At 43.0% G+C, this 23212-nt stretch overlaps 1 protein-coding gene across 8 annotated transcripts in view; it reads right to left on the minus strand.

Moving 5' to 3' along the window:
* LOC102046099 (poly(rC)-binding protein 3-like) overlaps positions 1-23212 on the minus strand; it is a 67642-nt gene that overhangs the window by 14415 nt on the left and 30015 nt on the right. For 3 of the 8 annotated variants that reach the window (XM_055703957.1, XM_027811997.2, XM_027811992.2), the window contains exons 7-12: positions 22756-22884; positions 20452-20595; positions 17068-17124; positions 16504-16579; positions 14632-14684; positions 6037-6206 (exon numbers count right to left, since the gene is read on the minus strand). In XM_055703957.1, the coding sequence (XP_055559932.1) occupies positions 6037-6206; positions 14632-14684; positions 16504-16579; positions 17068-17124; positions 20452-20595; positions 22756-22884 (629 nt within the window). Of the gene's footprint in view, position 1; positions 4717-6036; positions 6207-14631; positions 14685-16503; positions 16580-17067; positions 17125-20451; positions 20596-22755; positions 22885-23212 lie in introns of those variants that run through there. The other 5 variants (XM_027811994.2, XM_027811993.2, XM_027811998.2 and 2 more) reach the window with 5 other exon arrangements.

The following is a 23212-nucleotide window of genomic DNA, read 5'->3' on the forward strand; positions in this document are numbered from 1 at the left end:
AACGAAGAGAGGAAGAGGAACAAACAGGTTGGGAGGGTCCAGCCAGGGTGGTGGGGCCAGGAGGAGGAGGAGGAGGAAGGGATGAAGGGAGGGAGGACAGCAACCACAAAAGGGCAGGATTAGATCAGTGGACGAGGGGGACAGACGAGTGGGAGGGAGAGGGAGGAGAGAGAAAAAAAGGGAAAATGAGGGTCAAAGGAGGAACATGTTATGTGTTAAAGAAGAGAAATAACAAAAGGGTTTTTCATGATTTGATGGTGAAAACATTACTGAGACTCTACAGTTCTTTCAAAAAAAAAAAAAGGTTGCGGGGGTTGCTAGTTCATTTTACACATGAAAAAAAGAAATTAAGGAATGTGGGTAATGGCAAAAAGATGGAAAAAATGAAACTGAAAAGAAAACTTAAAATAACTATGAATTTTACTCCCCAGCACTGGTATGGTGAATTTTGCTTTTCAAAATTAACGTTTTTTTTGAAAGGGGGACGCGGGGGGTTTTGCTGATTTTTTCAATTGGTCAATTTTGTGACATGAGTAGTACCCTTTGTCATTTTGCTAGGATGAGAGGAGACTGAGCAATGATTTGCTGCTTCCATCTAAGGCATAAATTTTTGGTGTTTTTTTTTTTTTAAGAAAGTTAGTTTTTCATTTTGTTCACTGAGATCAATGTGCATTTTTCATATAAAACAAACCTGATTAGCCAGTGTGTTCACTTCAGTTTGTACTTTTCCCAGACTTTTTTTCTTTTTTTTTTTAAATCACAACAAAATATTTATGCAATCTGATTATAAGGAAATTAGTAAAAAGGTAAACTGAAATACACCCCGGCTTCCACAGCAGTGGCATCCTTTCTGAGCTTGTGGCAGTGGTTACAGTGAACATAGAAGAGCTTGCCAGCTAACAGACAAGGTACTGCATGGATACAACACACACATTGTCAGACAGGCCCCGCCAGCACAAGGAAGTTCAGATTAGCCCAACCTCTGAGCCCAAGGCAATGACAGGCTCCTTGGAGGATGTAGGTATCAAACCACCTTCATTTTAATCTAACCACCCATCGGCACGTGAGGTGAGTTTGGCCCGTGCACTTGGACTTTTCTCTACATTTTTAGACGTTAAAATACAGTCATTCCAAAAATACGGGGTTTTTTTCAGATGGCAAAATGTTTACCTAGAGCAGGGGTCCTCAAACTGTTTAACCAGGGGGCCGGCGCGCGGATGCAGTGGCAGGCAGCCATCTGCGGCTGCTGGGTTCCCCCCCCAACCCCTGGCCAGGGGGGTCTGTAAATACCGGGGGGCGGATTGAGGATCCTGGGGGGCCGTATCCAGCCCACGGGCCGTAGTTTGAGGACCCCTGACCTAGGTAATTCCTCCCCTTGCCATCTGTTGCAGCTTGTACGCTGGCTTTTGGGTCAGCGGACAACCTAAATACTAATTTCAAGGGTGCATTTCACGTGTGACCAGCTGGGAGACAGGGAAGCCTATCAAACAAATAGGACTACGGGTGAGAAAATCTTTGCTAGCTGCAGTCACATGTGCATTAATTCTAAGTTTGGGGTTTTTTTCAGTAATTACTTGCCAGGCTCCTGAGCTTTCTGTGGGAGTGAGCTGAGGAGCTGCTCCAGCTTCTCCCTCCCAGCGTGGCGTGCCAGTGAGCAGCCGGCCGGCCATGCAGAGGACCTGTCTGGCAGAGGACCTACCACTTTCTCACAAATCCCATCAGGCCTGGGGAAGCTTCCCAGCACAGCATTTGTGCTGGTCGCTGTTGGTGCCAGGGGCTGGGTGTGCAGACTTAAGAGAGCAGCTGTAGCCAGGCTAGAGGTTGGGAGGGGAGCATGGTCGCCCTACTCTGGGCTTGGAAGAGCCTTACTTTTCCTCAACTTAGACTTACATGCAGTTTTGAGAGTAACAGCCTCTGGTCTATTATTTATGGCCAGAGAAAGGCAAGGGCCAGAAGGCCTGGCTGCATTGCGCAAGGGCAAGGATGCAAGTGCTTGACCAGTGCTATATAGGGGATGGGGACGCTAGATTAAAGCCTCCCAAAGCAGTGCTGCTGATGGTGAGTCTAAAGGATACCTGAAGTGCGTCTGAGCTTGGGAGGAACACTTGAGCAGCAGGTCCTCTCTTCCCCACAAAAGAAAGAGGGCTTTTGGAGTATTAACTCCTTGGTGGCTTTTGCTGGGAAGTTAGAAGGCGCACATCTTCTCTGAGGACGTGGGAGGGGAGGAGGGTGAGTGCATGAAATGCAGACCCGTTTGTGGGAGGTAAAGCTTTGGTTTTCCTACCCTGTGGTGTTCATCTGTCCCCATGGATGAGCAGTTCAGAATTTTTCTAACCTCACAGCTGAGTAGTTCTTTGCAGAGGGAAGAGCATCCTTGTGCTGTTAGCTGTGCTACTTGCTACTTGCAATGTACTTGCGCAGCGGGGTTTACGTCAATAATACTGAATCAGTGAATGCAACTCCAGGGTATATCCTCGACTTGGCGTGTTGGAGTTGCATGGTGATACCTTAGTAGGTTTTGAGAAATTCAGTTTATGCAGATTATATTACTGGATTTTTTTTGTATTTCTAAATCAGTATTATTCTGGGAGGGAGGCATATAGAAAGATAATGTAGGACTTGGTGTTTTGGTGACTCTGAATTTGCCTGCCTTGCATTTAACAAGAACAAAAAAATCCTTACTGACACAGGGGGTATTCAAGTGTGAGCTTTTTCCTGCACTAGCAGGGAGAATAGATCCCACAGGTTAAACACTGGTGTTGGTAGCAGCCACTCAAACTCCCTGGTGCTCTGATGTACTCACACAGGTACAATTAAAGCAATAATTTGCCCTGCTTCACGTTTATTACTGATGGTAACACATAAGGTAAAAGTATGTCAGGTTAGCTGTCGGCTGCCCTGTGACAACGGCAGTTTCCCAAACCAATTGTAGATGCAACAAAGTTGGATATGAAAGTGGATGAGGCAGCCTTCATGCAAAATTTTCATGGTGCCAATTTTACACTGTCCCTTTGAAGACCTACACTAGATGAATATACACACCAAAGGCCCCATCCTGCATTACCCCAAACTAGTGAAAGAAATAAAGCTCAAGTGTGGCTTGGTGGTGCTGTTAGCTCGGTGAATGAACCTCTTGTCAAAAAGGCGGTAAAGAAATACCTTTGGGAAACTGCTCTTCAACAAGGAGCAAGTGCTTCTGGCTACAATTCATTTATAATCCAAAGTCCCATATTACACAGGAAACCTAAACTGCAGTTCATTCTTAATGAAAGCTAGAAGGTGGAATTGGATAATGAAAATCCAGTTACTACAGTGAAGACAAGTTAAGAGACAGAAGATTTTACAGGAAAAAAAAAAAAAAGACACTTCTACTGCAAACAAGCTAGGACACATTCTACTCATACAGAGGTCAGCACTCAGGTAATCAATACAGAATTAAAACAATACTTTAGAAAGATTTAAATCTGTCTTATTGTATCAATGTATTTATATATCTATGATTTAGAGTATGTTATGTACATATTTGACACCAGATTACAATAAAAGTCTTAAAACAATTTGATAAATTATTCTATAGATGGCAGCTTTGGTTGGAGGCTAGTTTAAAGATACACACAGAACGTTTCAGGACACTGGACAGGTACTATTTTTTACATCCTATGCTGCTTTTAGACATTGATTTATGCAGAAATACTGGCCCTGGAAACCAAATTCATGAGAATGACGTATTTTGTGGGGGAGAGGGAAAAAGTTCACCTTACCCTGAATGCTTATATGGCTTTTATTTATTATAATTATTTTGACATACCAGACTATAGTCTAGGCACTGTACTCCGCTCTTCCCCAACACTGTTTATTTCATGCCAACATCTATAAAAGAGACAGCAGTACTTGTGGCAGATTTAGGACTGACAGACACTGAAATTGGTTCCAGTGTGCGCAGGCAGCAGCAGCCTAGCTCTGCCTCTCAGAAACCTGCCTGAGCACCTTAACCCCAGCTACAGCAGACCTCCCTGGTGGCTGAAAGTTTCTCAGTTCTTCCTCCAGTGTGACTGCGAACTAGCACTGCTGCTGTGTTGGCACCTAACTGGACAGGAGTTTCTCTTGTGAAAGAAGAAATCAGGAACAGTGTCACTTCTTAAAATGAAAAAGTCACCTTAATGTCCTATGTTACCTTAGAGCTTAATTTATTATACATTACTTTAAGAGTCTTCATTTACAAATGAAGTCACTTCATCTAAACACAGTTTCAACACATGGTACATAATAATATATGATGGTTTATTGTAGATGATGGTAACAAATGACTTCTATCTAGAAATTCAACAGGAAGAAAGTATTTTGTTTCTGGTTTCACAGGGTATAGATAAGAGTATCCATGGTATATGCTGAGAAGTTTTCTTCTTTGCAAAGGTATGTTAAAAGACCTCAGATATATATCCCATTCCATCAAAAGAATCATTAAACAGCAATAAACAGAAGTGTAAGAGTTCACAGGCTTTTCTAGTGAGTCAAACAGAGGTTTGTTCACTAGAGTTTCTGTCTCTGGTGAGCAGCTCACTGCAACTCCATTAATAAGTGCATTAATTTATTTGCATGCTTTAGCTGTCTTGAAGATCTTAAATTGTTATCTTCTGAGATCCAGATGCATGCCATATGGTGTTTGTGCAACTAAAAATGAAGGGGTCTATTCTCCTCTCGATGTGTGGGGAATCCCTGAACACCAAGAGAAGAACATATCCTTAAGGGTTAAAGGAGGGAACACATTTTTATTTGATTACAGGGCTTATGGAAGTGACTTATATTTGCTACAAAGAATATTAAACAGAAGAGCTGTAGGTTGTTTTAGGATTCTGGAAATGGCTTATCTTAGGCTTCACAATGCCACCCCTCAATATATTTGTCCCTAGGCAACTACTTTCAAACTGAACTATAAAAAGGAGTATTTTTGTTTGCTGTAACACAGAGCTGCACGAACGTCCTTCTCCCCCGTTAAGGCATTTACAGTGGCTTGCAGTGGTGCACTACAGAACTGGGCTGGAGAGGAGGCTGGATCATAGGAAGCTGTAAACCTACTATGACTACAGCCCTCTGTATAAATCACATACTTTCTACTACCTTAACAGCAAACACAGTTAAACACAAAGCTTGATTCATATCATGGTGGTTTTTGGTTTGGGTTTGTTTTTTTGTTTTTTTGTTTTTGGGGGGGGGGTGTGGGGGAGTGGGGAGTGGAAGAAAAAGGAAAACAAAAAAAGCAATAAAACCCATATATACTCCCCTTCCCCACAGTATATTGCCTTGGTCCACCATTTACAAGCACATCTATGAGACAGCAATACATCCATTGCACTTTCTTCTCAGGGTAATTGCAAGTAAAGGCAGTATCAATTTTAACAGTTTTCTAAATAATCATATCAAAACTGATAGAGACTTAAGCCATCACAATGGCTTAGCTAAACAGCCAGTGCTTTCATTAACTCTGTCACTGGGAAGCAGAGAAGCAGATAGTCTCATCCTGTCTCATTAGGGAATGTTTTTTACACATATGTGATGCTGTCTCCGAAAAAATAAATCCCGTGCCTCTTTAGCAACCAAACGTCAGTTTAATATCAACTCCGAGTGGCAATTTCCAGTTAGTAAATCAAGTCTGTTTTGCAATGTTTTACTATATTTGCCATCTAGGACAGTAAAATGGGTCTGTGAAAAGTATTTTCTTCTAAAGAATTTATGATTGTCATTTCATTTGATTTATCTGCCTATATTTTAGGTGGATGCTAATGTGAGTATTCAGATTTTTCAGCTTGTGTCATTCATTGTGTACCTGGAATTGCACCAGATTAAGCTCCTTTCCATATAAACCAACAGCAAACACAGGTTCTAATGATACAGGCTTTACAGATCATTAGGAATTGAATAATACTATGCAAAATGGACACTGCGAAGCAACTTTCTGGATCTATCTAGGACAGACATTTGCTGAAGAGCAGACAGAGCAATCTCACAGAAGCATTATCACTTACAAAGCAAACTTACCTTGCATTAATGAGGTACTGTGCTAAGCTGATGTTTGCTGGGGATCCTGTGATTGTAACTTGTCGTTCTGCGGAGCCTTCTGTGGCATTAGCAATCTTGATCTGCGCTCCTGACATCTGCCTGATTTCATTTATCTTACTGCCTTGTCTGCCAATAATGCAGCCTATTAACTGGAGCGGGACAAAGACTGAGATTAGTGCCACAGACACAAGCAAAACCCACTTAACTGCAATTTGTAGTACTGCTAAAAACACGGCTATGAAAAGCTCGCTATCAAAACAAAAGATTTTTGCTGTGCCGTTTGGAAGGAATAACTAGCGCAGTCTATTGGCTTTATGATCGCACATCTCTAAATTAAGTTTCACTACTTCATAGTTATCAACTCGGCATCAGATTATTTCACTGTCTTGCGTGGCAGAAAATGACAGCATGGCATGGTGCTGACAAATACAAAACACAGCCCAGCCTGACCCGCCAGCGGCCGCAGCAAGCCAAGAGCGGCAGTGGCAGCCAGGCTGGCCCCCGGCAGCTGCCGCTGTGCGGCTCCGCACCGTCCCCTGCGCTGCTGGCCTAGGCTGCCCTGGGCATACGTGGGCCGCCCCGGCCAGGTGCTGCACTATTAAAGTCAGTGGGATTTACAGATCTGCAACTGCAGGCAGAAGCAGCCATAGGAAGAGACTGAAATTTGTCTGCGTTCCTTTACAGAAATTTACCAGACCCCTTGTTTAGTGAATAAAACTGAGCCTGAGGCAGGGGTGTGTGGATGTGCCTGTGTTCCTAGATTCCCTCCGTTTTTTTGGTAAAATTGCGTTGTCATCTTCAATTAACAGTGTTTTAGAGGTTGTTTAAATGCTCTTGGTGGAGTTACAAGCTTTCGGAAGCTGTGTGCAAGACCTCGAGAAGGTGTTTAGCAGCGCAGGTAACTGCTGCAGCTGGGTAAGGCAGTGTGACAGCTGTGCTGGGGTGCTGCTCATCCAGCACCTGGAGCCCCAGGAGCAAGTGGGCACCAAGCCAGCAGCAGAGGCTGAGATGTTTTGGATTCTTTAAGGATGATGAGGAGGACTTTTGTTTCGTGTTAAGGAAGGATGAATGCTGAGAAGCTTAGCAATGGCCAGAACGGGTAGAAAATGGAAACTTTGCTCTACAGGTCTGTTGACACTGGGATGGTGCTGCCAGTCTGACAGAAGGCCATGGCAAGATGCAGAGACTGCCTTCTGCTCCCACCCTTCCTGCTGCTACAGGCCCTGATGTCTTACCCTTCCTGGTGCTGTAGCACTTGGGAGTATCTTGCCAGAAAGAGATCCACATTGTCCATTTCGTCAAAAGAAGAAACCCCTTGCCCGCCCTGTAATCCTTGTTTCATGGTCAGGGACAAGCAGAAAGCCAAAGCGGGTACATGGGTAGCCAAAACAGAGACCAAGCACAGGAGGAGCACCCACCGTGGGGTTTCAGGAAATGTACACAGGATTTCCCATTCTGTTCAGACAGGAGGGCCTTGAGCTCCCTGGCCTTATCCCAAGGTCCTGGCTTAGTGTGTGGCTGCACATGCCAGCGCAGACAACCTATGTGAACCTCACCAAGAAGCCTCCAGCCTGTCTCTGTGCACACATGAACAGGCCTGCATGTATGGCAGATAGCAGGACAGAGATCCCGAAGCATCTGCTCCCTACGCCTCTCTGCCCTCCATGGTCTGCAGGTAGTGAAGGTGGGGCAGCCCAGAGCACTGGTGGAGAAAGCACTTGTGGGGCACTCAGGAGGCTGCCACTTATATGTGCTGGGGGTCCTCCAACAAGGTTTGTAGCCCAGGTGCATCAGTACAAAGCATTTGCAGTCTCCTAGCTGACTTTGAGTTAGGTAGCGAGGATTCAGTCCAGACTGGTCAAGGATATTGCAAGAGGTTCAGTAACCTTTGGTCTGAAGCTCTTCAAAGTCATCCATTTTTGCCATCACAATGGGCTGCTTGAAGATGCTCTGCAAGCTGTGACACAGTCCATAGCTCACACAGTACACCCTTCTCCATTCGTGACACAACCTACAGCTCACACAGAATACACTTCTCCATTTGCTATGCAGGAAGGACAGTAGTGCTGGGGTGCTTAGGCTGTCTCTGCGGTGCCTTTCCCATTATGCATACTTACGCTGAAATTCGTGCAGTATCTGAATATTTAAGAGCTGATGGGTTCTGGAAGAAGCTCAAGGGACTGGTTTTCATCTACAAAGCTTTGGTCAGTCAGGCCATGGACATTTGCTTTTACATAAAACACTTGCCCTGCCTTGCTTTGACATGAATATCATGTCAAACTGCACCCAAACACATATCTCTTTTCAAGACTGAACTTTCTAATGCTGTCAGCTGCCCCCCCATCATTCTGTAGCTGGCTGTTTCACATGATTTGGCAGGCTATGCATAATTTAGTCCCACGGAAGTCCCTCACCACAAAAGCAAGCTTCCCCAGACTTTGAACGGTGCTACCTTGCATGCAATGCTGTTTCATTTCACAGATACGAATTCGCTGCTTTTCCAAGCTCAGCAGATGGAGCTAAGGAATGTGGAGACGGTAAATATATAGCTGTCTTCAAGAACTTTAGGTGCTGCATTATTTTTGATGCTCACCTGCTTGCTCAAAACACAGTGAGCCTTAATCTCACTTACGGATTAAATCAAGAGGAAGTTCTCCAGAAAACAAGTGATAAAGCTGGCCCATGTGAGAGAGGAGCCAAGCATACTATAGACTATACCAAGCCTACTACGTGCTATAGTATAATACATATACTGTAAATATATATGCGTATAATATACACATACGCACATATACACACATAATATGTGTGTATATGCATACATATTTTAACTCTTTCAAGACTTGAGCAGAACAGCTCAGATCAGATGCGCACCTAGCCCAGCAGCCTGTCTCTGACTGCAGCAGTAGCATACACTTAGAAAAACAAGGATAAAACCCGTGTGAAGTATAAAACAGTTTCCACTGGTATCCCAGATTTCCACCTAAGGCTTACAGACTACCCGAGCAGCAGCTGGTATCTCTGCCTTTAAGCTCAATAGTCCATGTGTCTGACAATTTCTTTTTGAGCTCATTTCTCTTGCTGCCGCTCAAGAAGGGCCACAGCAGTGACCTGCGGAGCTTGCCTTTGTGCTGTGTGTAAGCATCACCATTTGTCCGGACATCTCGAAATATCAGCTGATGTCCCCTCCTTTTTGGACTGTGACCACCAGGGAAAAACTGTTCCCTTTTCACTTTCTCTACGCTGCTTCTGATGTGCCTTGCCTTACCTCAGTGCACGTCATTTCTCCTCATGCCAAAAACCCACCCAAACTAACCCTAAAACATGGATTCTGCTTTTTGCTCTTTTCTAGGTTTACCCTGTCCTTCAGTAAAGTTCTGGTGGTACTAGTGTAAACAAGACTGAATCAGAAGTCTGGACTCCTAAAGGGTGGGACTGGAAGGTCCACTGTGATTCCTCCTGCCCCAAACTCTTGATGATGATAGTTTCTCCCAATATACTATCCCACATCTGGCTCAGGTCCCTCTCTCCCTTTTTTTTTTTTATTTCCCCATAATGCTAAAAATATATATATATATATACTTCCCACAATGCTAAAGTCACTGACAGCTAAATAATAACAGCTTTCTGCTGGGTTTTTCCTCCAGATTTGTTCCTCCATGTCCATCACATTGCATTATTTCCGTGCAGCAATCAGACTTTCAGTTTTTGCTTTATTATACAAGTCCAATGCTGCAGAGTATTGCTTGTCACGGAGGTGGCATGGAGCTTACGTTCTTTTTAAATACTGGTTAAAAAGTCAGATTGTTTTCTTACAATGAATGTAGTGCTGGTAAAAAGGGCCAAGGAAGTAGCCTCTGCAACTTGGTATCTGCTGCCTGGGGCAGAGGGGTTGACCATACCTGTCCACAAGTATACGTGGTTCCTCTTGGTTCCCTGCTGCCAACCCAGAGTAAGTCCATTGGCTCTGCAAAGCCTCTGCATTAGCTGAGCAAGCAGGTGCTCATCGTGAAAGAGGCTCTTTTCACAAAGACACAAGCTTTCTTAGTTCCAGGTTTGGGCTGGGGTTTTTTTGGTATTTTTTATTTAGAAGTGCTGAGGAAGAGTACTCTATAGGGAGAAATAATGTCCTGAGGTATGATTACAGTTCTTTACAGACTTACTGCAGGGCCTGGAAAAAGATGCATAAATACGCTGTGCCTCAATACTACTACTACTACTACTACTACTACTACAACAACCTCCTTCATTTCCCTTGCCAGGATAATACAAAATCTGGACTATAATGGTTTCACAGGCCTTGCAAGAAGGCATGTAGAAAAATAAGAAAACATGTTCAGAAATGAGCTGCCTTATTACTTGTTTTGTAACCCCCTGCAGATTTGTGTGTATTTCAGTTTATTGAGGACCCAACATCAGTTCCCATCCTGTTCCCTAAAGTGAGCAGTAGGTAGTTCTGGGGGGGAATTACTTTTAATGATAAATAGTACCTTGTCCCACAAATGGTCTCACTTTGCTTCTGATGAATATTAACTCTGCAAAATTTTTCTACTGATTCTGGAGCTCATCTGGACAAGTCTACTGGAGGAATCAAATGCCATTTTCTTGGATTAAGGGGAGACAAAAATCAGGCCATGTGCAAACATAAAAAAAAAAGGGGGGTTTTTTTGATAACACATCCCCTTAAACATTGTAATTGACAGGATCTGGTTAATTCTGTATTTTTGCTCTGGGCATTATTTCTCTATCACATGGGAGGCTCTCAGCAGTAAGGTAAATTTATTGAGCTTGAATCCACAGGTCCCTTGCCTTCAGTAGAAGTGCTTTGATTTACACTACTGCAGGACCTTTTCTAGCATGTCTTGTGTGGATTATGAAAACGTCACCTAACCATTGCTTTTAAACCCTCTCATACAACTGGAAAGCTTCTGAGCCGGGATGGACCTAGCCAGCAGCTTAGTTTTATAAGAGAATGGCACTTGTTCTCAGGACTTTTCTGGAAAAGGGCTGTAGGGAGGGTGAGGTGCACTTTTCCTGTTAACATGTAGGTGGCGGGTGGCCTTGCTGGAAGTCACAGCCAGCGTTGGACACCACCCTTGTATTCCCCTTAAGGGCTTGTATCAATTCTCCCCATCTCAGGTGATGGATTGGGGACCTCCAAAGATGAGACTCAGTCACCACAGTCACTGCTTGTGGAAGAGGCAGTGCCACGCAGATGTCCTTGGAGCATCACATGGAGCTGACACTGGATTTCACTGCGGGCTGCTCCAAGAGTATTTTGCACATGTGGGCCCCTCTCCATCATTTGCAGGGAAGTACTTCTGGCTCCATGGGGAAATAAAGGCAGTTCTTCAGTAGGCCATTTCCAACTTGGATGGATCGACATTTCTGTTTCCATGGAGTATGGATCAGATTTATAGCTTTCTCAAAATGTTCCTGGTGATTTCTGAGGGGTAATTGTTTTCCTGTTACTTGCCTCTGCCTGTCTCTCCCATGTATGTGCAAAATATGCATATTTTCATTAAGGATTATTATTATTACTACTAATACTGCTACTACTATTATTATTAATTATTCACTCTCAATGGGAATTTTTAGGGATTGGAGCATCAAATCTTAAGAAATCTGATCTCTGTGCCCATCTAGCCACATGCAGGAATACCATCCTGTCCGGGCCCTTGAGGACGTGCCACTGTTAACACCACTTTATTCCGGGATTTATGTGAAAGACATGTATACTGTGTAACTTAGGCAGCAGAAGAAGGCCAGACAAGATCCCAGCAAGGAAAGAAAGGCAACCAAATGCCCCATAAAAGGTTTTGATGAGGAAAAGGAGCTACTAGATAAAAACCAAAGTGACTTCTGAGAGGGATCTGGAGAAATGTTCTTTCTGCTCGCTCACCCAGAAGTTATGAGAAAACCCAGAAAGGCAAACCTTCTGAACTCATTATTTGGAGAGGAAGTCTCGGCTTTTAGCATGGGGAAAACAACTTTCTGTAAAACACATTTCTTTGTTCTCTTGTATCTCTTTTTTATTGAGCAACAGGTTACTTGCAATTATCATCATACTGTATGAAGAAAGCAGCATGAAGTTGCTACAAGAATTATTAATAACAGGGAAAAAAATTTTTTTCACTGACTTTATACCAAAGGGAGTGAAGAAAATTTATTTTAATACGAGGCTATGCAAATTGTAAACGGCTATTAATATCTACTTTCTGTAGACTAGGCTAAAGTCTGAGCTCCTTATTCTCTTCATATCTGATTTTGCCCCCTCAGATTCTTACTGAGCTTTCAGCTTTATGCGCTTATCATTACCTTGGTTTTAAAAAACAAGTGTAGCACATGTAGGTATACACTGGTAGCTGCAGAGCATGCAGATATTTGCAAGTTTCATGCTCTTCTCATGAGTGCTGGACTTTTGCATGTGTAAGCATGTACGATAGTAAAGCCGGGGGACTCAGGCAGCACAGGGGATGATCCCTGGAGTCGGGGCAGGCAGGGGATGGCACCTTCCTTCACCTTCAACCAGATAAATAATTGCCATGCCACAATGACTGCCTGTCAAAACCAGGACCAGAGGATGCTTATTGGAAAGTGCAGTCAAATTACCCATGCAGGCTTTGCTGCACAGCTGCTCTTGCCTCTCCTGCCCTGACCACCCTCTGTGCACAGCACCTGACTTACAGCACACACAAACGTGGGTGCCAGTGCCTCCTCACCTGACTCCTTCTCTGCCCCGGGTCTCTCTGTCTCCCTCATCTCCTCATTTTTGGCACTGAGTTGCCTGGAGCGCAGCCTTGCTGCAGCAGTGATGGGGCCACAGGACACTAGTATGCATGGTTACACTGGGAGACCCCAGGGACGGTACCCTCTTGCTACTGCAACCCAAGGACAGCCTGGCAGGGCACTGCTGACAGCCCAGTGCACAGACAATGAATGCCATGGGAAATTCACGGGGAAACTGTTTTTCCCCCTGCAAAATTCCCAAGCAGGCCCGGACGCCCGACAGGACATGAGAGCCCTTCCACCCCTCTGTGCCAGCGCTACAGCCCTGGGTGTGACAGCCCCCTCCGCGCCCCCCCCCCCCCCCCCCCCCAATGCCTTTTGTTCCTTTAATATACACCTTGACACCTTATGAACACCAGAACTCCCTTTCACCATCTGTAGAGCCCCTGCAGGCTGTTTCTTGCCTAAACCCATTTTGGCCTCATTTCCACTCCTTTAGCAACAACGGCAAGACATGTGTTGTGTAGCCAGGAAAATCTATTAGAAACAATGCATGGATGTGTGTTTGCTTTTCAGAGGACAGTGCTGAACTGGAGCATTTCACACCTCCTGGATGAAAAACTGTTGGGTTTTTTTAATTTTCTATTGCACTACAGGGCACAAGGCCAACTTGCTCCCCATCTTGCTCTGCTATGAACTCCAAAAGAAGTGAAGTCAGAAGATTGACCTTGGATTTATATCACTGATGGCAAGAACAACATCTGCCTGAAAGTGAGATTAAAAAACTTGCACTGTAGGGATAAACACGGTGCTCCTATAAAATTCTCAATAAACAATAAATTGGGTTGTAAAGCAGGTACTCAAACATCAGCAGGGCATCTTACGAAATCACAGCACTCACACCTTCACTTCTTTGTATTATTCTGTATTTTTTTCTTACTGTAAATCATTGCCACTGAGTTTAATGGGGCTTACACAATATTGTAAATATTCCTTAAGTAATATAATTGCTATTTGTGATCTCACTCATGCTTGAAAGCTTTCTTTACTGGAGGGGAAATCTTACATTTTCCAAGTGACTCATTTGAAATGAAAACTGAAAAAAAACCCCGTTTGCAATGAAAGTGAATAAAACCAGAAGGCATTTTTATATGACATGTGCTGTATCAGTTGGGCAATTTGAGTAGCTGTTTTAAGATTCAGCGCCACATTGCCCATGGAGACGGGGTCTGTCAATCACAGCTGGTCCAGAGTTGCTGGAGCAGCAATGTTTTCTGCCCTTGTTTTTCAAATAAACCCTTATATTGCACCTTTATGTAACCGGTAGCTTTTTTTCTTGGGAAAAATGCTGTCTCAGGTAAGTGCAGGGTGCAGCGGAGATGAGCATGGCAGAAGCTGTTGCCGTGCAAACCTTCCATGCCTTGGCACGGAGGACACCAGCCCAACACAGGGCATACAGGGCTGCCCATTTTCCACCTGCTACAGTCTTTGTGCTGAGACCATCTGTGCTTGTGCCATCCGAGAGATGAATTTTGATAACTCATCTAAGACCACTGTAAGCAGCAGGCACCCAGGCTTTAATGAAGCTGGTGAAGCACTGCAGCACTGGCACCGTCACACAACTAAACCAGCATCGCTGGAGACCTGACACGAGAGGGCACAGCCACTTCTGCTGCTTCTGTCCACCATGTCACTAACCCCTAATCCCCCCTCCCCAGCAGACTAAATGCTGTACAGTTTATTCTGGGAATTAGTGTTTATAAATCAGGCAAAACCGAGAGGTTTCCCCTCCAGTGGCAGAGGAGCGAGAGAAGAGAAAGTTATACTGACTATTGGTCCACTTACATCATTGGGAATAGTAAGTTCATGGGAACTGGTTGGAGTAGTGGCATCCAGTCCTATTCAGGGGACAGAGGGAGAATGTTACGCCAGTTGTTTGCAAGAAGGGCAAGACACAACAAATGATATTTTAAAGAAGGAAAGATACAGAAAGAAGGGGGAAAAAAAAAAGAAGAGAGTAGCAAAGAAAAACAGAGAACTGCTAGTGAAACAGAAAAGAAAGCAAGAGATGCAAAACTCAGAGGGCTGGACTAATTTTAAATTAGTCTTATTTTAATTAACCTTTAACCCACCAAAGCAACAAATGTCACATGAGATTTCACAAGGTCATAAAAAGCTTCTAGAAAATGAAGGGTTTCCCCTAAAAATAGTCTCTGAAGTTTTTTTAAACACATCAATTGAGCAATTAATGGATAGCTGAAATTTGACCTGTCTGCCAGGAGTTCTAGAATACAGAAAATGAAAGTGGAAGTCAAATGAACAACTAGCAAAATACATCGATATGAAACAGAAAAATTAATATATTAAAATAAGGATGAGGAAATTAACCTAGGAAAATTTGGAAATTATATGGGGGATTAGTTGCTGAAGAAATGTTGGGAAGGGTAATATTTGAAGGGAAATGTACAAAATACTCTAAGCCGCATACATTTGTTTGTAAATTGGGTGGACAAAAGGAAAATGCTCAGGAAAAATGGAATTACTGCTCTAACTCACAGTAACATTGCAGAAACGTACATCTTGCAAATATAAACAGGAAAAAATTAAGGAGCAGCATGTTAATGACAACAATAAGGAAAATAAAAAGCTAGGAAAGGCAATTTAGTATTACTCGTAGACATTTTATCAGATACATCATGAAGAAACAAAAGTGTGTTTTGGACATCATGCCTCTTTCTCTCCTTTTCTCTTTTTTTTGGTGTTTATTATTATTATTATTATCTGTAAAGATGTGCCAAAAATAGTCATTTCCAACTAGAAAAGATGGAAAAGAAATGCACTTACAAAGAAGTTACTCACCTTTTACTTATGTTTACATTCAGAGTTGCATATGCTTATTTTACATTGAATATAAAGCTATCAAGTTGCTCACAGAATTTGATGTATGTGATAAAACGTTATTTGCCATAGAAAGCATGTACCAGTACTTTATTTGCCATAGAAAGCATGTACCAAACTTTACGAAGTTTTGAGATGCCAAGCGTGTATGTAGTGAAGTACAGTAAAAATGAGTTATCGCAGGGTTAAAGGACTTCTCACTCTTGAATCAGGAATTTAACTTCGGCTTTAACAGGTATGGACCAAAATCACGGTTCCTAATTTAGCTAAATTTCCATTGCATTTTGTAGCTGTATCTGCACATCTAGTAGGAAGAGAGGCACTTGTCCCAGCAGTGACAATCACAGATGCTCTTAAGACATGTAGGTCTGCAAGGAATTTGAGTTTCAGTGTGCCGTAATGTTTTTAAACAGTATTTCTGTGCCATGATAACATACTGTTTTCCTATGTTTGCTTCTTTCTGAACCACGTTATCAAACTGGCAATGTGACAAGATGCGCTCCCAAGTACTTCACTCGAGACCAACTGGTACATACTGTATGGTCCATAATAACTTTACAAGGACTGAACAAAAGAAATTCAGGGCTTTTAGCCAGTGGCACAAATGAAGCGGTTTTGATTAATAAATGTAACAAACAAAGCATGTTTTAGTAATGAAAGGAATGGTAACAGAGGTATGGGGGGGGAGAAGAGAGATTAATATATAAAAACAGAAGGATTGCTGGTCATTGACCACATTTATTATTAAAATGATGTAATGACCATGGGAAACAAAGCTGTTAAGAAGAAGGACATCCCCAGGGGGTCATGGGTACGTACCAGGGAAACCAGGGGTGGTCTGCCCAAGGGGAGTAAAGGGGGGATGCTGCATAGCCAACTGGTGAAGCTTGGTCAACTGCAGGGCAGGATGGGAAATTAGAACTAACCAATCAAATGGAATTATTTCAGAGCAGAGAAACCATCTTACATGTTCTAAAACTGGATTAATTAAAATTATATTGGAAAAAAAAAAAAAAGGTTTAATCGTTCATTCTAATCTACCGTAGAGAAAATCAAAAAACCTAAACTGGTTATAAATGACATCTCTACTGTTATTACATGTAATGGCTATTGTTAATATTTACTAATTACTGTAGAATTACATATTAAAAGAACTCAAATATATCACATGCAAAAAAGACCAAGATAACTGTCATTTGTTCCTGGGCCATTGTACTTTCTAGCAATTATTATGCAAGGCAAGAGATGCAGCTGAGCTAACTTGGCTACACAGTATGTTGTTCAGGAAAGGTGTCCTTAGGCCGTGTCTTTATTGTTAACTGTAGAAAGCAAATGTTGCCCGGAACAAATAAGAGGGAGAGGAAGAAAAAGGGAGTAATTTACATGTGCTGGACTCACGTCTGGATGAGGGATGGCATACTGCCCCTGAATCGTGAATGCCTGGAAACAACAAGCACAGTTGAGACACAGGTCAGTCAGGTGGGACAAGAAATGTTTCTGTTCTCATCAGAAAAGCTCCTCCTGGCTCCTTGGGTAAATACTGAGAGAAGCTTAATTGTCTTGTGCTTCTTGATAATGCTTGGTATGGTATGGAAATGTCCGTCAGGCTGCCCATGCACCTCTTGCAAGCAGGGGATGCCAAGTGCCGCTGCCTGAGCTCTGATGACCTGCCGGGAGCAGAGCTGGGGACACTGCACGGGTTGAGGAGGATACATGCCAGCCGGCTCTGAGCCACCTCGTCTGGCTACCAGCAGCCACAGATGTTAAATGCCAGCAAACATGTACACCCCGCGGGGCTGGTGCCCCAGGCTGCCATGCCAGCAGGTACATGAGCACATGTGCTGGACGGCAGCCTGTCCTGCAGTGCCTGGGCACGGGCCCAGGATGCCAGTTTGGAGATAGGAGCATGATGGAGACCCCCGGCGTGGTGGTCTTATCTTCCACAAGAAGCCAAATAGCCTCCCTCCAAATCTAGCCTCTGCGCCACCAGAGCAACGCAAGGGGTACAGTTTCTGGTATCTCTTCTAGCAGTACCGGGGGTAGGTGGGAGAGGCAAAAGAAGCACATGAGCAAGAAGGGATATGGTGGCGTGCCTGGCACCAGTGAGCACAGCCTGGCTCTGTTCAACTCTCTGTAATGGCCTACAAAAAAAACCTACCGAGAATTTATGATTTTCTATTATATTCTGTAGGGCTTTTCTGAAAGTAACGGCATGTCAGAAAAATATTAATGTGTTTGTGCTTAGGCAGGAAAGCAGAAGGAGAAATTATAAAGTATAAATATTTGTAGTGTGAGAATTATAAACAGGAACAGGGCTGATTAGCTTAGTTTGCAAAATGCTTATTTGACAAAAGGCCTCTTAGAAAGTAATGAATCCTGCAAATGATAAAACAATTAATTTAATGGAGTTCAGATATTAAAACCTTTAATGCCTCAACTGCTTGATGCACATTTCTGCAGCAGAATTTCCCTTCTGGAGAAGAAACATTTCATTTACTTTTTAAATTAGTTACAAAGCAAGGCCACAGTCAGGCAAACATGCACAAGAGCAGTTTTCAGGCAGAAGTACGTGTGACTAGGCTCAATAGGATGCTCATGGGCAAACATACGCACGTGCATCTTGTGGGGGATGGCTATTGCTGATAGTTTGTAAATGACAAAAAAAGGTTCCAGACCACCAAACCAGGTGATCACTGCCATCAGTGGGTCTTAAGCAAGCACATAATCAATCAAGCAAACCGTGTGTTTAAGTGTTTTACTAAATGAGGACAACCTTAAGGAGATGTTACACTGCTTTGCTGAATGGGGGCTCTGTGTGTAGCCAGGCACAGGAGCAGCCTCAGAGAGGTTATAGCTGGAAACGGTGCTGAGCAGGGGCTTAGGTGAGCAAACTGGGTTTGGAAACCATGCTTTGGTCTCTGACTCTCGTGCTGGAACACGAGTGTCCTTTCTGATCTTGGCTTTACTTCAAACCCAGCTGAGGGAACATCTTAAGACATCGTGGACAAGATGGGTCTTAAATTTTCTTTCCCAGTAAAAAAAAAAAAAGCTCTTCATTTTTTAGGCTCCCAAAAAGTCATTCAATTGATTAGGTTGAGAAAAACTGTCTTTGACTGCTTTACCCCTTGGCAGAGGAACCGTGTCCTTCTGTGGCTGAAGCATAGCAAGCACAAGCCTGGTAGAGGCTACTGAGACATCTGTACTGTAACATTTCACTAAGAACATGAGCTATGGGTCAGCTTTCATCAAAGTCAAGGGCAACTTTCCTACTGACATAAGTAACAGCAGGAATGATCTGGTCTACAAATCTTCCTCACTTTAAACCACAAAACTGATATAAGACATAAAGCAAAGCTGTACCCTGTGAGTACCCACCTAGACAGCAATGTAGCACAGTGGGTAGAAATGTCCAATTTGTTTCTACCAGGCAGGAATACTGTATTTATTATTTTTTTTAACCACTGCATATGCTAAATGTAGGTAAGGGGCAGAGCAGGGCAAGGCAATGTTCATCTTCCTTTCAGTTGTGAGATGCAATACAGTATCGAAGAAGCACAAGAGAATTAAAAGTAATACTTAAAGCAGAACTCCCCCAACTTGTTAAGGAAAACACGAAATTTGAGTTTGCTAGTGTTGCTTGATATGCAAGCATTAAACAAACCAAAACCTTTAAAGATGGCCATGCTGCAATTTAGAATGGAAAAATAATTTATGATAACATAGCCAAAAGGCTGGATGGAATTAACACTGCTGACTGAATTTTATTTTCAGTATTAATTTCTACTTATGAAACTTGGTTAAAGTGTCTTTCTATACTGACGTCCAAACACACCTTAAGCTTTTTCTTAAAAAGTCTGCTTAGTCAAGAACAGAAATTCAAAGCACACAGAAAGTGCCTGACACACTTTCTCACATCAACAAGGTTGCATTAGAAAAGTGAGAATGTTTTTTTAACTGATAAAACTGAAGATGACAAAGAGCTATTAGGCCTTAAAATAGGACACTTTCAATTATTTACACAAACTGCTCAGAGCACTCTAGCAAACAGTTTCAATACTTTTGAGTAATCTTATACAGAGACAGTCTTTGAAAGCAATGGCAATTACAATACTCGTAACATGGGCTGCCTCATATATACACACATATTTCTTAAAGGAAAGCACTGCAGTGTAAACTTATATATGTGTGGAGTAAATTATTCTGAACTTTCAGCCATAGACCAATTTCTGGCAAATTATTTTAAATTTCAATTCAGCTTTGGTCACTAAGGAAGCACGTTTCTTGTTTTAAGACAACTAAGGGGGGTAGGCTTACCAGGAACTGAAAGCTACTACATCCAGACTATGAAAATCTGCATATACATCCCAACATATTGTTTCAGAGTAGAAGGTAAAACTCTGAGACAAAAATTCAGAGAGAGGTCATTACAAGGGCCTGTCGGACACAACTGCTGTTTGATCATCTCTAAAAACTGACAAAACTGCTCACACTGCTAGTGGAGCTGCAAGTTAAGAGTGAAAAAAAACCCCAACCTCTACAATAAGCAGTTTCGTCCCACTCAGGGAGCACTTGATTTGGATACCTCTCAGTTTGGGCAAACTTTTCTTAATTACAGAAGTTAATTTTAAATCTCGGTAAAATACCAGTCATCACAATTTTACATCAAGTTTGCAATGCAGTGTTCTTTCCTGCAAACTGTAAGCACACAGAGTAGACAAAGCACATCAATACTATACCAGGCAAAAAGAGTAAAAGTTGAAAACTAACAGGCGCTGGCTGAGGTTGGGCCAAGACGGTGTGGTTTCCAGCTGAAGCCAAAATGGTGTCTGCTCTTACCTGGCCACCTGCAAAAATGATAGGTGCAGAGGCAGGTTTGGGACGGTAGGGGATGGTGGCACCTTTGGGTGGGGACTGCAGACAAAAACACAAAGCGATCAAAATGCAGAATGAAGCACAGCTCACATTAAAAAAATCACTCCTTATCTTGGTCACCTCAGACAACAAGGCATGCAGGTGACCCAGCCCAGCCCAGCCTGCCCTCCACCCCATCAGCCCAAAAGCAGGGCAGAGGCCAGCTGTCCAGGCTTTCAGGGGAAGAGCCAAGGTCCTGGCTGCACAGCTGAAACAGGCAGCGCTGGCACTTGTGGCTTCTTTACCGCCATCATTGGATGAAGCTATGAAGCCTCATTAAGCATGTCAAGGCATTTCGGGAAACACAGACAAAATTTTGAGATTTGTTGATGCTTTGGAAGCGTCTGGCCTGTGGTCACACTTTAACACATAGCACATCTCCCGCTTATCAGTCTTTCCTACGCTGCTACACACATCGAGGTTTCTTGTTTTACCAACTCAATTAAGTCAGCTGTTCAATTGCAAATTACCAGCCTGATCCTGCCTTTCTTCTGACTCAGCTGTAAGGATGGAGACAAAATCCTCCTGGCTTCAGCAGGAGCGTAACTATGGCTTTCATAATGCATGACAAGGGAGCTTGTTTCCTGTAGCCCAAGGCAAGGACCCAAAGGGAAAACCCCTAACGGGTGTGGGGGGGTGGGGGGTGGGGGGGGGGGGTGTTAACTTTCTCCTTGTAAATAAAGGAGCAGCATGTGTCTGTAAAAAAGGCTTCAAGCTGTCTGTGCAACACCTGGCAGAATTGTGCTCTGATTTCAGTGCATTAACTACAACTAAAGAAGGTAATGACAATATCACCTCCATTAACTAATATCCTACAATTGGCTATTTTGTGTCAATGAAAGTGTTGGTTCCCAAATTAAATATATGCTGCAAATTAGAGCACATTCATTTTCTTAAATGAAGCAGCAAACCATAGTTACGCCAGTGTCATCTGGGTGCTGCTTGTGATTTGCCTAATGCTAAAATTAAGTATTTCTTATGTCAAAATTGGTTATTTGAAAAGTGGCTCTACCTGTGGGAAAATGGGACTTTCTCTCTCTAGTTTTGGGAAGTGGCTTCTCTCGTCTTCTTTAGCAAATAACTATTTATTCCACAAATGTCACTTGGACAACAGACTATGCTGTGTATTTACAAAGCTGATAACTACTGCCATCATGTACTCCATCTTTAACAAACTAAAATGATTTTTTAATATTATCTTTCTGTTCTCTTGCATTTTTATAAAGAAATTTCTTCTTTACAGTAGTCCAGCAAGAACTGAGGCAACAGTCACTTTTTGCCGGTAAAATACCGTGGATTTTTAGTTTTTATGCTTTTATTTGCACTAGGCTGTATGACATTTTGGTGCAAAGGCTGTATGCAGCCTGGTGCACTGCATACTTCTGAACAGCCAACAGCTGTAGTGCTGTCTCAAACACTCTACTGTTTCTCTCCTCTTTAAAGAACAGTAGGGTGTCAGAGATCATCATGAGACAGCCCTTGACTAGACTTAGGTAAAATACCAAACTAAAAAAAAAAAACCCACAGAAAATTTCCAGCAGAAAAAGTGATAGAAACAGATATGTTTCATGTTCCTTGTCAAAAATTATGGTTATTAGGTCAAAATATTTAATTTTGATTTGCCAAAATATTTTTTTTTTCAAACTTCTACTCAACTTAATCGGTTGAGAAATGTACTTGCACAAAATTATGGGCATTTTCAGCAAGGGTTAAAATGCACAGATTGTTATATAAATTAATTTTGTATCATTTCATCTAAGGGCTGAAAAACTGCTGTCAAAAGGAAACATTCTGGCCTTATGCAATGACCTGACCCTAAGGAATCAAAGTGTCCTGGTAAATCTATGCCAGGCAGAATTATTTCTGTTTAAAACAACACCTCGATCTTTTCTGTCCTGTTCTGCACCAGAATCAGAAGGGGCTGCAGCTCCATGCTGGATCTGGTTTGTTGTTTGACAGCATCATGACAGCCCTAGTCTTTGATTGCTAAACCCTGAGAGGCTCTCAGACACGAGGAAGGGTACGGTCTAACAGAGTCCTTTTGAAATCCCTGGCATGGGGAGGGCAGGCAGCATCCCTGGGGGACCCAGGGCAATCGAAAATTAATAATGTGTTTGAGCATCTCCCGAGTGAGAGGTGATATGCCAAGTGCTCACTTACCTCCAGCATAACCACGCATATTTGTTTCACACACTGGATAATGGCGTCAGGAGTGCCTGATATAGTCACTGCGCGCTCCGTGGAGTTTGGCAACATGTCCCCTGCTACCTGCACCTGGGCTCCTGTGGACTTGAGCAGAGACCAAGCAAAGAGAGCGTCACCGTCACCGTGGAGCAGACAATGGCACCTCTCAAAAGCCAGTGATTGACTGATGTGATTGATAGAGGTGATGCACCTCTAAACTTTTTGTCTTGTCTTTGCTTGATATGTGGTAGAGCATGTATGTAAATCCAGGCCCAGACAGGGTAACTGGGGTCTGGCAGGACATGGATTTGGCTGTTCAAGCCAATTTGCAAACACTCCCATCCTAGGAAGATTAACAGAAGCTGTTAATGAATCAAACTGTGACCTGAATTTCAGGACAAGTCTTTTAACCCTCTCAAAAACAGACAGTTGC

The sequence above is a fragment of the Falco cherrug genome, chromosome 3 (assembly GCF_023634085.1).
Source record: "Falco cherrug isolate bFalChe1 chromosome 3, bFalChe1.pri, whole genome shotgun sequence".
Lineage (NCBI taxonomy): Eukaryota > Metazoa > Chordata > Aves > Falconiformes > Falconidae > Falco > Falco cherrug.